General features: G+C 37.5%; 1 protein-coding gene across 2 annotated transcripts in view; it reads right to left on the reverse strand.

The window, feature by feature from the left end:
* The window catches only part of HEATR1 (HEAT repeat containing 1), a 47,890-nt gene extending 34,468 nt beyond the window's left edge, over positions 1-13,422 (reverse strand). Inside the window, exons 1-12 of one of the 2 annotated variants that reach the window (XM_060127097.1) lie at positions 13,386-13,422; positions 12,910-13,083; positions 12,136-12,352; positions 10,152-10,293; positions 8,524-8,625; positions 7,942-8,082; positions 6,938-7,149; positions 6,649-6,782; positions 5,304-5,406; positions 4,282-4,392; positions 3,759-3,876; positions 2,554-2,661 (exon numbers count right to left, since the gene is read on the reverse strand). In XM_060127097.1, the coding sequence (XP_059983080.1) occupies positions 2,554-2,661; positions 3,759-3,876; positions 4,282-4,392; positions 5,304-5,406; positions 6,649-6,782; positions 6,938-7,149; positions 7,942-8,082; positions 8,524-8,625; positions 10,152-10,293; positions 12,136-12,352; positions 12,910-13,051 (1,530 nt within the window). In that variant the 5' untranslated portion in view covers positions 13,052-13,083; positions 13,386-13,422. Of the gene's footprint in view, positions 1-2,553; positions 2,662-3,758; positions 3,877-4,281; positions 4,393-5,303; positions 5,407-6,648; positions 6,783-6,937; positions 7,150-7,941; positions 8,083-8,523; positions 8,626-10,151; positions 10,294-12,135; positions 12,353-12,909; positions 13,084-13,385 lie in introns of those variants that run through there. The other variant, XM_060127095.1, reaches the window with a different exon arrangement.
* Positions 13,423-16,429: the final 3,007 nt, after the last annotated feature.

The following is a 16,429-nucleotide window of genomic DNA, read 5'->3' on the forward strand; positions in this document are numbered from 1 at the left end:
GAAAAAAATATTAATTTAGTTGTTGCTAAAACCTCTGAAGACTTTACATTAGAAAGAAAGTATGGTTTTGTGAAAAGCACTCCAAAATTCCAGTTAGGGAACACAGGTTCTGCTGCCCCAGATGCGAATTCAAAACTAAGCACACTTGCGTTGAACTAGGCAAACTCTAGAAGTCCTTTTTAGATGAATAATTGTTTGGTACAAACTCTTTCCAGTTTCCATTGAAAATATAATAAGATGTGCAATTAAAATACAATTTTGCATTAAAGAGTTCATCTTGTTAAAATGAGAACCTAGATTTTGGGAGAGCACAAACTAAAGAACCAGAATGTCTAAGTTTAAATCCCAGTTCCACCACTTACTAGCTGTGCGACTTTGAGCAAGTTACATAACCTTCCTAGGTCTCATTATTCTCATCTATAAAACAGGGCTAATAATAATACCTACCTCAAAGGGTTGTTACAGGATCAAATAATACATATCAATACTTAAAATAGTACTTTAGACATAGTAAGCAGTGTTAAAAGTTAGCTTTTAATTTTCAAGGTTTTTACAAGGATGATGACAAGTGCTGATGACAGTGCAGTCTGCCCCCAAAAGTTCATATTTTTCTTTTAAGTAACAAAAGAAAATAAAGCATAAAATCATTCACAATAACAGAAAAATAAGACTGCTAACCAAAGTGAATATATCTCTACCTGTAGGTGGTGAAAAGAAAAAAAACAAGTAAATAATCCCACAAAAGATAATTTATGTCGGAACACTGGGAGACAAAAAGTAAAATCCCTAAAATTCATAAAACTGAAGTCAAAGTTTAATGCCAAATGCCAAAATTTTCTCAAAAGCTAACAAGTAGCCAAATAGCTCAATCTGGAATTCGAGAACAGAACAGAACCTGTGTCCAGACATTAACAGTGAAGGGAAAAGGAAATCAAAGTATGCAAAGACAGACATTAACTGCAATTACAATACTAAAGCCTGTAAGTTGAATGTATATACTGCCCTTCACTGAAAAAACTAACAAATCCAGAGGAGGACAGGGTAGGACGGGATTAAGAGTAAAAGCAGGAAGGATAAGAATGGCTTCAAGAATATTAAGAGATTCCAGGAATCTCGCTTTTTATTCTAGGCACTGAAATCTTCCTATTACAACAAAGAACAGTATTCACTGAGTTTAATTATCCAACAAATCAATGAGACAAACCTACCAGCAATTTATGAAAGAAACATAATTTGTACCAGATCAGAAATGAATCAAGCCAAGCAATATTTTTCAAATTTGAATACGTCTACCATTTTAAAAATTATGTATAACTCTTTAAAAATATGAGAACAAAAATATTTTTAAAATTACCAATTGAAAAGTAAAAAAACTAAAGAAAAACAGTAAAATTTAAAATTAAATAAACTTAACATGGTAATTATGATTAGCTGAAATTAAATTCTACTTGTAATATGAATCTGGTTTTAATGGCCATGACACAAGTTTAGAGTTCAGTGTGTTTATACTACTATGTGCTATGGAGAAACTAAACTCCGGTAGCATTTTTATCTAGTCTAGAAATTTTCCAAATATGCAAATGGTAGTACATGAGATGATTTTAGATATTAACAGATGAACATTCTTATTTCAAACTGTATTACCCACAGTAAAATGTACATACAATTAGCACTTCAAACGCATGATTTAAAAGCTATGAAAAAGATGAAGAGGATAAAGAAGTATAAACTACTAGGTATAAATTAAGTTACAAGGATATAATGCATAGCACAGGGAATATAGTCAAAATTTTGTATTTACTTTGTATGAAGTATATAATCTATAAAAATACTGAATTACTATGTTGTACACTTGAAATATAATATTATAAATCAACCATAACTCAATTTAAAAAAAAGAAAGCTATGTGAAAAAATGAGTCCATTTAAAAGAAACTAAAGAAAAATTAAAAAAAATAATAACATCAGTGGTCAGCTAATACAGCAAAATATTTGCTTGAATGACTAAAGTTTGGAAAATACTGCTCTATTTGAATCACTGCAAAGTCTTTGTAAAATATCATTTTGTTCTAAAGGCTTTATTTACAAATTAAGTCAGCTTCTGTACTTAACTATTAGGAGCCACCAAAATTTTAAAGCCAAATGCAACTGGCAGGTACCGAAATCATGAACAGGGCTCCAAAAGCTATCATTCTGATGTCCCCAAACACGCTCATGTTAAACTTAAGACTATCAAATTCAAATTTCAAAACTAAAAAATTCTCAGATAATTTATGACCCTCTGTAAATTAATCTATAAATCCCAGGTTGAAAAACTCTCAACTAAAGCTAACCTAATCATCTGCAACGTGGAAACATATACAGGTTAAAATGGTGGCTTCTGGCATGTATGGTCCTAAATCTTTGTCCAGTGAATGCCCATATTCTTTATTAGGCTTATCTCTATAATTAAACAGTATTGATTCTAGGTGGTAACTTCAATTTCTTATTCTAGAATTACACTGCTCATCATAAGGGTAAAAACATCACAAATGAAGGCTATCTGACACAAACCTTTGATGTTGTCATGACATTTTTCAGATGATTAACGGCCAGAAGTCTCACAGGAGCAAGTGGATGATTCAGACTGAGCATCAAGGAGGTATCAGAATCTGCTAAAAACTACAGGATTCAGCACAATTACCACATGATCTCGCCATTCAATCTGAGCAGCACATGATCAAGAAGAACCAGAGAAAACCACCCCGAGCTGCCCAACTTATTCAGTAACAACCATCTAATTTCAGAAACCAAAAAGTACACCAAACTGAAAGTAAAAAGTAAAGCAAAAATCTTTGTCTCCAGAACATAGTATGAGTAACAGCAGATAAAAATTTGTTTTGTGAATGTTGTGATTTCATGTATACTTGTGTCTACATGTAGGTTTAAATTAGTGAAGTAATTCTATGAAGTAATTTTGTATTCTTTATGTATATCTGATTCCAAGGTGAAAAGCACCTAAGATAAATCACTGTATTAGCGCCTAAATGAAAATATAAATCAAAAAAATTGATCACTGAAGAGAATGCAATTCATCTAAATGATGTAACAGTGACACTCAAATTAGTGACAACTTTATTTATGTATTGATAATTAGACTACGAAGGAAGTCTATCAACATATGGTTTTGGAAATGAAATACCATGAAAGACGAAAGTCTGTCTAATTATGGAAGAGAAAAACCCAAACAATCATATTTCTCTTCCTAACATTTATTTTCAAGGCTAATTATAAGAACTACTTAAATGTCTAACTTCTAGTATAAAGACTTAGGGCGAATCACCAGAAAATTTCTGAAGTTCTAGCATAATCATGAAACAAAATCCACTTCCCTTTTCCTAATCAATGACTTAAAAAGCCACACGTGGCTGGTGGGTTCTGCACTGGGAAGATAAGGGTACAGGAGAAGGATAAGGAACACTAGAGACCTACGTTAGGCCATCTTTTGGTGATTGCTGATGGGCATCATATACAACATTTCCAAACGCTTTTCCAGAAATAAGTACCAGGTTCACAGTTATCTAAAAGTCACTGTACCCTTCTCCAATTATTTAATTCCTGCCTCAGAGTCTTACTTCAGCTAACTAGGCAAACTGTATAAAATCTTCTCTCTCTATGAAACTTCCCAAACAGAAGTGAAGTAGCAAATTTCCTTCCAGAGCTTTTCAACTAACCACACAAATACCCATAAGTGTCATAATTCCCCTGAAAAAAGTTACCTGATACTTTCCACCACTTGCAGAAAGAGAGATAAATTGGTGAAAAAGCTCCTGTTTTTTTAGGTCTGTAATTTCCTTTAGGCGTTCCTCTAATACGGCATCTAATGTTTTGGGATATCTGGGATGAAATTAAAGAGTTAGTTCATTATTCGTAACAAAGTTATTAACCACACACACCATATATGTATAAAAAATATATATAATTTTTTAAATTACTGAGATTGAGACTTAAATTTTTGACAAATGGAACATATAAAACTAAATGATATTGATCAAGTTTGTTACTATGACTCTTTCAACAACAGAAATTCTATATTAAAAAAATTATACTCTCCATAGTCCCCACACAACCCCTATTTTCCCTTATATTTCAAATATATTTAAATCCTATAATTGTCCCTTCCTGAAAAGCAGAACAGTATCTTTACAATTCATTCACCATATTAAGTTGTGACTTGTGAATCATCTCTTTATAAAACAAGAGGTACACATTAAGAAGGGCACAAACACACACACAACTCACCTGCTTTCTACAAGTCTGATAAGTGGAAGAAACTGCTCATTAAGCAAAGATACTTTATTAGAATCGATTTCTTCCTGTGAGCTATATGCAATATACTCCTCAAAAAGAAGGCTGCAGAACAAAACAAATAACGCAGACATGACAGTTACTATTTATTGAATACCTACTACGTTCTAGGTACTTTAGAAATACTCTCTGTCAGACATCTACAAGATAGAAATTAGACTCATTTTACAGATACAAAAACGCAGACTAAGAAGTCTTATAATTTGCCTGAGGTCAAACAAGAACAGCAACAAGAGGCAATACTCAGTGAGCCCTACTGAGCCATAAAAGGTAGAGCAGGTTTTCTACGCCTGTCTGAGTCCAGAGCCAAGCTCTCAACAGTACTTTGCATATTTAACCTCATTGAATTCACAAGCCAACTACGGGAGCAAGAGACACAAATGACACGCCCACCAGATAGGTACCTGCCCAACGATACACAACGGCAAACCGAGATCCACACAGCCTGACTGTCAGAAGTTACTATTCTACTAGCCGGAGGCGGTAAGATTTAAACCTACATCTGACCACCATGACTACATTCTTTTCAATGCATCGAGTTGCCCTTCAAATGAGAAAAGAAAACAGGAGGCTGAACTATCTTTACTTCATGCCAACCCTCAATATTAAGTTTCTAATTGATATTTACTGACTACCAACTGTGATGTATTGTTTCAGGCATTTTGGTCCACTTAGTACTAGGAAATTTTAAACAACCACAAATTACATGTAGTATAACCCAAATTTAGTTTCACTATTAACTTTCCATGACCACATATAAGCACTAAAGACAAACAAGAGAAATTACATTTTCTGTTGCCACAATTATTGGACTAAGTACTTATAATTAGATGAAATGGCATGGACAAAGCAAGAAATACATTATAAAGGGATACTGGAAAACTGTTAGCCAACCCTCAAAAGTATACTAAGCCACAAAAATACAAATCAGAAGCATGTCAAAAGTAACAGCTTACCTAGCCAACAAATGGTCTAAGTTGTTCTTCAGGTATATATTTTTAAGTATGGCTTCTAAGAGTCTCCTATAGATTTGACCATCCATCTCTTCAGTTTCTTCCCCTAAGCATATACAACAAATTAAAACTGATTGGGGAAAACTTTTCCCACATGTGTATGCTATTAAGTTTTTTTACAGCAGAAAATCTTTCTACAGGAATAACTTTAAAACATATATATGACGACATCCAGCTTTTTACCTATTTTCAAAAGTGTACTTCACCTGTTTAGTCATTTATATCTTTTCAAACCACTTTTGTATACATTACCCTCATTTATCCTTTACCTGAAATTCTTTACATTTTTTAAAAACAAGTACTATCCATCGTAAAGCAATTATACTCCAATAAAGATGTAAAAATAAATAAATAAAAATATAAAAAACAAAAAAAACAAGTACTATTTTGCCTCTCTCGTGAATGAAACAGAAGTCCAAAGAATATAGTCTTTCCCCAGGCCACACTACAAGCGGTGAAGTTGGGATCTGAATCTACATCTCAATAAACTATCCTGAATACAGGCTAAACTTCATCTCAAAGCCTCCTTACCGAACCAAGAGCTGTCATCTTCCATTCCACATTTATGAATGAACGTGAGCCCTGGCTTTATTACTCATCACCATCAGAACAGGAAAAGTACACTTTCACTCGTGCTAGTCATGTTTCTGAAACTCACGTTTAAACTGAGATGGAGTTAAGCAAATCTTATTTTCCAATAAATGGATATAACTTTAGAAATGACTTTCTTAGTATGTCTTTCTTAGTCCAGTAGCAACAGGACCAAGTATTTCTTCCTTGTCTTTCTATATTTATTGAAGGGTGAAAAACGTATAATGCAAATAATCACCTTCTAATTAACTTTTGGGCTTTTTTTAAATTTGGATTTTCATGCATGAGGTTTTCTTGATCTTATATTTTCAATGACTCAAGGGAGAAAAACTGTTTTGGCAACTGGATATTTATTGTAAATGAATCACTGAAGTTCATTAAATACCTAAATGAGAAGGGAAAGTTGTACTGAGTAGTGTTCTGTTTTAAATAATTCCAGTCTTTTTCATGTAGAGACTGTGTGAGAACACATATTAAAAAAACAAAAACTGAGCATATTACTCATTTAACAAGGATTTCCTTTAAACCTGCTCCCCACCTCAAATGTTTCTCTATTCATAAAAATAGATACATTACACAAAAACAATTAGCAGAAACTCTAAATATCTTAAAGATATTAACAAGGATATGGTTCCTATTTTAAGAGAATCGCATCTGAGAAAGGAAGTTTCTGGACACAACACGTAAAACCACATACCTGTAACATGATTAACAATGGAGACAACCAGATGGGGAAGCATGTAACGCAGAAGAGGACTGATGTCGTATGTTTCAGAAATCCCGTGAAGTAGTGTAACAAGATCAGGAACAGTACATAAGTGAGGAAATGGCCTTTGAAGAAGCAAGACATAAGATGTTGACTTCACAAGTTAGACAATGAATGGCAATTTTTAAAAATAGTGTAAAATTTATCTTATGAAAAAAAACTATTCAAAATAACTCCATTCACTTGTAATTATTATCATTGCCAATTCAATTATACGTACTTTTTCCCCAGGCTCTCTGGCTTCTGTCTCTGCAGGAGCACTATCAAGCACCCCAATCCATCCTTGATCAGAGAGGGAATTCTGGTCAGTGTTTTGATGATCTGTGAAGCCAAGGAATTGACGAAGGTATCTTCCATGGTCACTTTCACCGAAATCTGACATATTATCATGTATGTTGCCGCTCTGTAATCTGGTAAAGATGATTTCAATCCCTAAATATATTTTAAAATATAAGGGAAAAATGACAAACTGTGTTATTGTATCCTACTTAAAATGTTACTTTACTTTGACAAATTGGAAACGTCATAAATTAGAGATTAATACAACCTAACACACACTGAGAGTCAACGCTCCTCGGAAGTGAAAAATCAAGATGTTGGCCCCTTTTCCTGAGGGGACATGGAAATGAGACAAGTCTCTTGAATGACAGAAGGGATCTCAGAAGGTCTCCCAACTCAAACCTCCACAACACATCCTAAGAGGAGCCAAGGAGTCTTCTTTTATATGAAAACATCCACCTGTGTAAGGGAGACTTCAATCAGGAACAAAACAGTGCCTAATTAAAGACAATAATTCTGGGACACTGGTGGGAAGCAAAGCAGTTCCTCCATCGGGAATCTGGGACGGTGGGACGCAATGAGGTACTTGGGGAGAAGAAACACTGAGAAGCAGAAGTCAATGCAAACGGAATGGTAAGAGAGCCTCTGCCCTGAAGAGATTTTCTAATCCGTTCTCTTTCCGCTGAGGTAACATGACTACTAAGAAAACAGATCTGGGAGAAGATGGCAGGGCCAAACAGCCAACATTCATCCCTAAGGAGCCCTAAGATCCCACTCTGGTAAGTTTTTAAGAAGTCATATTTTTTACCTATAAATTAAATCTCATTAACCACCTGAAATAAATTGTCAATGTGAAAACATTGATGTCTACGTGAAATTTTCAAAAGCAAGAAAATTCCTTCAGGTACAAAATAATCTACTTTGTTACACATGAGCAGGGCCAACCTTTTGAACATATGGGAACAGCTTGGCGACTATATTGTCGGATAAGTCCTCGGCGGTCACCAGAGCAGACACGATGGTAGAAGCATAGAAAGTTAAGAGCACCCTCAACTGAGCTGAGCTCCCAGGATACTCAGCAAAAACCTGGAAAAAACCACAAACCACACACAGTTTTAAGAGTGAAAGGCCAATCAGATGAAAGTATAAAAATATTTACAGCTCTCCTCAACTACTTCAGGCTGACACTTTAATTTTACCATATGTAACATTACATAAACGCATCTAACAGTTCAATGAAATATGACAAGAATGAACAACCTTCCTGACATTTTTAGACTGTGTCTTTGTTTAAACAGTCACTGTAAATAGAATCTGGCCAGGAAGAGAATAATTTATTTTTGTAGAAAAACAGCTTTGCTGATGAAAGACTGATCACTGCTCATGCTCCAAAACAGCAGATCCTTTAAAAAAAGGGCACTTCTTCAAAGTCCCACCATTATAGAGAAGGTCTTCATTTGTTTTCTGTATGAAGAGGAAGCAACCTGCTAATGGAATTATATGTTCATGAAACAATTTACTACTCACCTTCACGGATTTTGTCACCAGACTACAAATGAAATCCATGAATCCGAGATCTTTGTAGCAGTGGGTAACCACAGTTCCTTTAGCTAAGGGCACTCCAGATTGCTATTATAGACAGAAAGGACCAGCTATTACTTAAGACATTCATCAACTCATCATTACTTTTAAAGTACCTTCCAAAGTAACAGCTTCAAACTGCTGCAGTTCATAAATACGAAATATAGTCTTTCCTTATCGCTGTTGGTAAAGATGAAATTAACACATGAAATTGTGCAAACTTTAGAAATTCAAGAGAAGGCCAAGCAATGAGTGTGGATGTACTCAGTGAAAAACGCTTACTTATTACGTGTTGCATTTTGATATGTATTTATCTAAATCTGGATTCTCTAGATTCTTAGTAACTCTACTGGTTAAATTTGGTTTTTGAGCCAATGTGCTATGGTTCTGTCACTGCTTCACAATAACACTAGTAATAGAAACAGAGAGGAACACGGTCAACTTATACTGCTCTTCCCACTGCCTAGCACTGTGCATGGCATGTATTAGTGCTCAATAAATTTTGAATAAATCAATGAAAAAATAATTTGAAGTGAACTTTAATAGGTAAGGGGGGTTTGGATACCTGAAACAAGTGTGCCTAGAGAACAGCAGGGTCTGTGTGTAGACTAGGGGAAAAATAATTTTGATGTTATTAGCAGAGTGAACGTCGAGTAGTTGGAGTAGTTGGATTAAGAAGCTTTATTTTAGGTTGGCCTTCTCTTCTTGAACATTCTTTAAGTTCAAGTGCTTTACATTCAAACACTTAAATTTTTCTTCTAATTAAAAATTCCCATTCCCTTTCTTTTTACTAATTCTGACCATGGACCTCCTGTCATCACCCATCAAGTTAACTCATTCCACAGGCCCAGCCTATTAACCTACTTTCATCCCCATTTGCCCTCCTGCTGGCCGGAATCGCCGTGCTCAACATTCAGTAAAACTCTTGCTAACAACATACATCTACTTTCCTCTACTATAGATGCAAACAAAGTGATAATGGCAAGTCAGTTGTTTTACTACAAAATCATGCTATCTGATCTCAGCCAGAGCTATCCTGTAAGACAACCATCCTATTATTCATCTATAAATTAATTTTCTAGCATCTTCTTCACAACTTTAATAATTTCCAAAGTCCTTCAAGTTATCCTTACCCCTTTAATTTTTGTAAGTATTTTATGCATTTCTTCACCTCTAACTTGTTTTAAGCTTCTCAGTTCCAAAATTTAAAATGCCAGACAGCACGGTATAGTGGAAAGACAAGCTTTATAATCAGATCTGGATTCAAATCCCAACTCTGCCACTTTAGAGTTACATGAACTTTGGCAAGTAACTTAATTCTCTCAACCTGTCCTCATCTGTAAAAACAGAATTTTGTGAGAATCCAAGATAATACAAATTGCCTATCCTGATATCAGGTACTAAATGAAAGCCAGCTATTATTCATAACAGTTTCAACTGGAAGTTAGGAAATAAAAGTGATGGAGGTAATACTTGGTCTACTCTCAGGAGCACCAAAGACTTAATTTTTTCCAAATTATACCTTTAATGAAGGTTTGCAATGATTATAGATACATGTCATTCAACAATCATACCTTAATTGGCAATAACCAGAACCACTTGTGCTTTGAATTATTGATTTTTAGAAGCTGTATAACCCGCACAAATATTCTTGTCTCGTGGTATGGGAGAACACAGGCAATGAGGCTATCCTGATTATAAAGATGGATGTGGAACCTGGGGGAAAAAAGCAAACACTTCTAACTGACACAAAACTTACAAGCGTGATGTCCTTACATGTCCAAACGGTGTACCAATGAGCTAAACCCACTTAAAGCAACCATACAACTATAAGCAAGGTATAGCTCACTTAAAGCATAGTCATGAAAGTACTCAACAGGGTTTGCCAATTCTCATGCAGTAGCATTTTAAAATATTCACTATCAAAATTGACATCCATTCACTGTCTCTCAACTTTTTTTTTAAATCCATTATTACATTAACGTGACTTTGGGATCATTGCAGTCAAACCAACAGAAAACCAAACTGGTCAAGTAGGCAGCAACACTCAGCTTCTCTCCATGCTCCAAAGTTCACCTTCCACAGCTTAGTTTCCTCACTTCACCTAACTATCATAATCCTAAAACCAGAAGACTAATTATAAAGAAAATCATATTATCTTCTCTGAATAAAACAAAAAGATCAAATTACAACCATATTTAATTTGTACATGAACTTTACAAAACTTGGTATTGGTCACGCCACCCTAATAACGTAAAACAGATTTATTAACTCTGTCAGATCCATTACATCCTGTCTAGTCTTTAAGATCTAGCTCAAATGCATTCTTTTTCAAGATGCTTTTCTTAATTCTCCCAGCCAGGTGATCCCTCTTACATCTGTCTAAACTCTCCTATCCTTTCACCTGTACCTTTCTTACAGCACCACACCCCTTGCCTTTTATTAGTTCTATAATATGGCTTTAGTACTAGCCAAGACATCACTTTCTCCATGAAGCTTTCCTCAACTACTTCAGGCAGCACCACATGCCCCAAACTTTGTATACACCCTTATAGTGGCATTTCTTTCAAAATAGTAAGAAAGGGCAGCCTATTCATCCTTGTATTGAACTTACTGTTTGCTAAATAAATAAGTTACCTGAATTAATAAATGCAAAACCAAACGCAAAAAGTACTCCTTACAGTAACGATCTATTTGCGGTAAATTAAATGCTAGAAGACAGAGGGAAATAGTACAGGTTTGATTCTTTTTTTTTTGTCTGATTAATCTAATGATACGATAATGAGAAGACCCAGGTTACACTTATGTTTTCTCAATGATTCACTGGCTTCCCTTACCCCCATGCTTCTAAATAATGAAGTGGAAGCCTTTCTACTTTTAAAACATACATAGGAGAAAAAATTAAAATGTGTCAACTATGATGTAATACCAATGTAATACAAATAAATGAGAAAATAAACTGAATAAACTTACTGAGACAATTTCCAAAGTAAAGATCAGACCTTGGAAACAAAATTTGCATCTCTGCTTACCAGTCATGTGACTCAGCCAACTTAACTCTGCTACACTTGTCTTTTCAACTGTAAAATGGGGATAAGAGAAGCATCTCCCCACAGGAATGTCGTGAGCGCTGAGATAATGCACACAAAGTGCTTACCAGAAGGCCTGGTGTACAAATGTTCAATACATATTAGCTATTATTGTTTTTCTTAAGTTATGGTATTTTAGAGAATACTCTTACCCTCTTCCCAAACCTTTTTTTTTGTTGTTATTTTGGCAAGAAGTTTAATAACACTCTTTGCCCCAAACATGCAGTAACAATTTGTAACGGCAAACTGACACAAGCCCCTCAGAACTAATGAGGCTATTTACTCAAGATCTTCAGTAGTTCTACTTCTTAGTATCAACAGAAATGAGTTCAACAGGAGAAGGGCATGCTTACCTCACCCAATACAAATTGTGTTAATCTCAATACACCTGATTTTTCAACTTTAAACTTTAAATTTAAAAAAATCTATGTTATTAGCCCATAATTATTTCCGTAATTCCATTTGCTACCTGTGGATCAACCACTCCAGACACTTCTGTGCCGGCTTCAGCAGGAAGTAAGGAGATAGGTGGATAAGAAATAATGAAATGTTTTCATCCAGCTGTTTGTTCACTGCCTTGGTCTGAACGCTCCGCTCCAAGGTTTTTGCTAGCTGGCTGAACAACGGTGCTTCAAAACGCTCAAAGGAAGGATCGATACCAAGCAGCTCTTCCAGGCCAGTGCATCCTAGGAAAAGGCCACTTTATTTAACAATTCTTTGTGAGTAAACTCATCTCACCCCTCTTTTACAGTGTTATTTTCGCCTAAAACTCTCTGAATTCTTTTAGCATATATAATCTGTAATACAGTCCCAAACATAGATTTCTAGTTTCCAACATAGAGAATAAATTTCATCTCACCAACTAGGAGAACAGAAAGTACCTTCTGGCAGGGGGCCTTTTTTCTTTTTTCAATACAATACAATTTCAATGCAATAATTAGGCCAGTCCTAGGAAGGCTCCTCCCCAACCCTCCAGCCACAGCCTCCCGCCCCTTTTGACTGTTCCTCCTTTCTACAGCTTAGACGACCCCCCAACCTTGTTTATCACCTGTGACATTCAGATGCCGCTGCCTATATACATTTCACGCATTTAGCGCATGGCTTTTTGTTATTCTCTTTCCCCTTAACAACGTAAATGAGGTTAGCAAGTTAGAAACCGGGTCAGAAAAGAAAACAAGAAAATACACCAACATTCTGGAAACACACGCTTCCCAGAGCTTTCCTAAGTTAAAGGGTAGCTCACCAATGGCAAAGGCGGTGTCCCTGTCGATGGTGGCCGCTTCCTTGGGGTCAAACAACAAAGAGGCAACTTCATCTCTAGATAAGAGGCTGGGATCACTTTGAGGGAGGGCGAGTCGTTGGAGCTGCTGAGCTAAGGACGTCATCTTTCAGGCCAGCGGATTTCTAAACACACAGGCTAAGAAACATAACCCCGTGAGAAGCCTCTACAAAATTAAGAAGGTGGCTTAACAGTAAGCAGCAAATGTCTCACGTACAAGCAACTTTCCTCCGTACTCAACGCGGTCGCGGGCACATCACCTGCTGCCCAGGGACTCGCGGACGCCGGAGGTGCAAACACTAAAGCAACAGCGTTAACAGCTAATTACAGCCCCGGGGGCCGCGCCGAACGTTTCTCAACCCCGACTCCGCGGAGACTCGAAAACCCGCGGGCACCTTACGTTCCCCTGTATACCACTCCGACCCACAGCTCCTGCTCACCCGGAGCTCGACTTGGGGCAGGACTCAGAGCCCCACGAATCTTCTCAGCAGCTCCCACGTGGTACCAAAAAGTCCAGCTCTCGCCCGGAAATGTGGACCACTCCTCGGGCGAACTTCCGGTTTCAGGCACTACGGCAAGTGAAGAGGTACAAGCTTGCCGGAATGAAAAAAAGGCGACTCCGCCCCCAGGCAGTGAAGCCCCGCCCCTCCGCCGCGCGGGACTTCAGGCTCAGGATCTGCGGTCCGCCAGCTGGGAGCTAGTGGTCCGTTTTTACTAGGTACCAGCAGCATCGCGCAGTGATGTCACAGCCCGGGTTCGTATACCCACGCTAACGCCTTTGGGCGGTGTGAGCTACACCGAATTCTCATCTCTCTGTTTCTTACCTCCTCTATAAAACGAAAAGAAGCTACGAATTTCAGGCGATGAGCTACTGATCGCGGTGCGAGCCGCTCCGCACATTCTGGACACACCCGTCTAGGGGCTTGGGGGCCATCCCTTCCTCCACTTTGCATTCTTGGAGGCCACACATTGTTTTTTGTTTGTTGGTTGGTTGTTTAAACTAAGCCTGGTGAGAAGTAATTTACAAATGAAATCACACACTTCAGTTTAGCAATTCGATGAGTTTTAACAAAAGAATAAGCAGGTAACACTATCTCCCCATTCAAGACATAGAAAGTTTCCATCGCCCCTAAAAAGTTCCCTCTTGCCCCTTTGCTGTGATGCCCACCCCACTGCCGGCCTCAGATAACCATTGGTCTTCTTGGTGTCACTATAGATTGGTGTTCCTGACGAGTGTCCCATATGGATATACAACAATCTGTTCCCAAAGCAGCAGTATGTGCCCAAGTGGAGTGAACTGGCCTCTCCAAGAAGCTGCACAGGACACAGGAGTGAAATTGGATATCCCACCTATCTTTTTTGGATGCATTCGTTTCTCTTAGGATGTGGAGCTCTTCGATGCCAGGGTGTCAGTATTCCTCCCTGGAGACTGTTGGAAACAGAGTTACAGTTTGGGGGGCTCACTTCTATACTCCGTGCCGATCTCTCCCTTTTGTGAACACAATCTTCTGTTGTGCTTTGCTTTAACAGCAACTAAAACAACCAAAAAAATCTTTTCAGTTATTTCTACAGAGTTAATAATCTCCTTTTGCATGGGGTGTTGATTGCCTTGTAGTGTGGTTTTTCAAGTTCTGGTGGTATCTTTTTCATCCTTAACAACAGATCTCTCAAAGGAATTTTTTTTTTCTTTACAAAAGCAGTCAGTTTGGGGAGAAGTGAAAGTAGTGAGAAATGAAAATCAGGCCTATTTTTATCCACAAAGACATATTTGGTTTTTTGCCTAAAAAAAAAATCCTCATATTTTTAAAAGCTTCATCAAAGTGAAAATAAATGGAAAGTTACCGCAAGTATTTGGTTCAACCATTTTTATGTCAGTTCCAATGGTGGATGGTACCGTGTGAATTTTACTTTAGAAGCAAACTAGCAGGGCTTCCCTGGTGGCACAGTGGTTAAGAATCCGCCTGCCAATGCAGGGGACACGGGCCCGAGCCCTGGTCAGGGAAGATCCCGTGTGCCACGGAGCAAATGAGCCCGTGCGTCACAACTACTGAGCCTGCGCTCTAGAGCCCACGAGCCACAACTTCTGAGCCCACGTTCCACAACTACTGAAGCCCGCATGCCTAGAGCCCGTGCTCTGCAACAAGAGAAGCCACCGCAATGAGAAGCCCACGCACAGCGACAAAGACCCAACACAGCCAAAAATAAATAAGTATATATTTTTAAAAAGAAGTAAACTAGCAAAGTAAAAAGAACAAGTCAGAGATCCATAAACGTAATATTCATTTCAAAAAGCTTTGATTTAAAAAAATATGCTGTGATCTTGAGTTGCATCTTTTTCTCCAGAATTTCTCTAGAATTCTCATCTAATTTCTCCAGAATTTAAAAAGAATTCTTTTGATATATTCCTAATTGTTTTCTGATTATTACCACCTCAGTTTTTGTGATTATAAGCCTGTCTCCTGGTTTGATTATTCAGCCGAGGACCAGAGCAAGTGTCCTTTCTCAGTTGTTATTTGAATTTAAAATATTGGTTATAGATCATCTGTAGCTCTGCAATTCCTCCTATCTTATAATCCTTTTAATGCCTTGTGCCATTTTACATTCATTAAATCCAAAATTTTAGCCGTAGTGATACATATTTCTTTTTTTTTCTTTTTTTTCTTTTTTTGCGGTACGCGGGCCTCTTGTGGCTTCTCCCATTGCAGAGCACAGGCTCCGGACGCACATGGTCAGCGGCCATGGCTCACGGGCCCAGCCGTTCCGCGGCATGTGGGATCTTCCCGGACCAGGGCACGAACCCGCGTCCCCTGCATCGGCAGGCGAACTCTCAACCACTGCGCCACCAGGGAAGCCCGTGATACATATTTCTTGATGCAAGTGTAAACATTGTTTTCAGAGACGGTATTTTAACCATGCATTCTTACATCTTATGAGGGATGTCATATGGCAGAGTGATGATTCTACTCCTTATTTCAATCACTCTTCATAGCAAGGACTCTACCCCCAAAAAGCAAATTCATAAGTGATTTGAATGAATGAGTTCTTTTTAAAAGGATTTTTATAAAGGACTTTTAAAAAGCCCTTCCTCACTCCACTCCCCTTTAATCCAGAGCACGGCTACTTTGATTCATTCCATGTGTACTTTATACCAGGCTAGGCATATGGTGGTGAACAAGACAGGTAAGTTCTCTACTCTTGTGGAGCTTACATCCCACCAGGAAGACACAGATAAAAGGCAAACAGATAAATCGGAAAACCATCAGGCAATGTAATAAGGGGTCTGATGACAATAATACAAAGCCATATGATAGGGGTCACAGAGGGAGGGCATCATTAGTCTGAGTGGTTGGAGAAGTACCCTCTGAGGAGGGAACATTTATGCTAAGACCTGAGTGACAATTCTTGATAAAGTGGAGATATCTCAGCTAGGGTTGATCTTGACATTTACTCCAATCACAAGAGGGCAAATTTCTGCCCATCAAAT

This window comes from Lagenorhynchus albirostris, chromosome 16, assembly GCF_949774975.1.
Source record: "Lagenorhynchus albirostris chromosome 16, mLagAlb1.1, whole genome shotgun sequence".
NCBI classification, from domain to species: Eukaryota; Metazoa; Chordata; class Mammalia; order Artiodactyla; family Delphinidae; genus Lagenorhynchus; species Lagenorhynchus albirostris.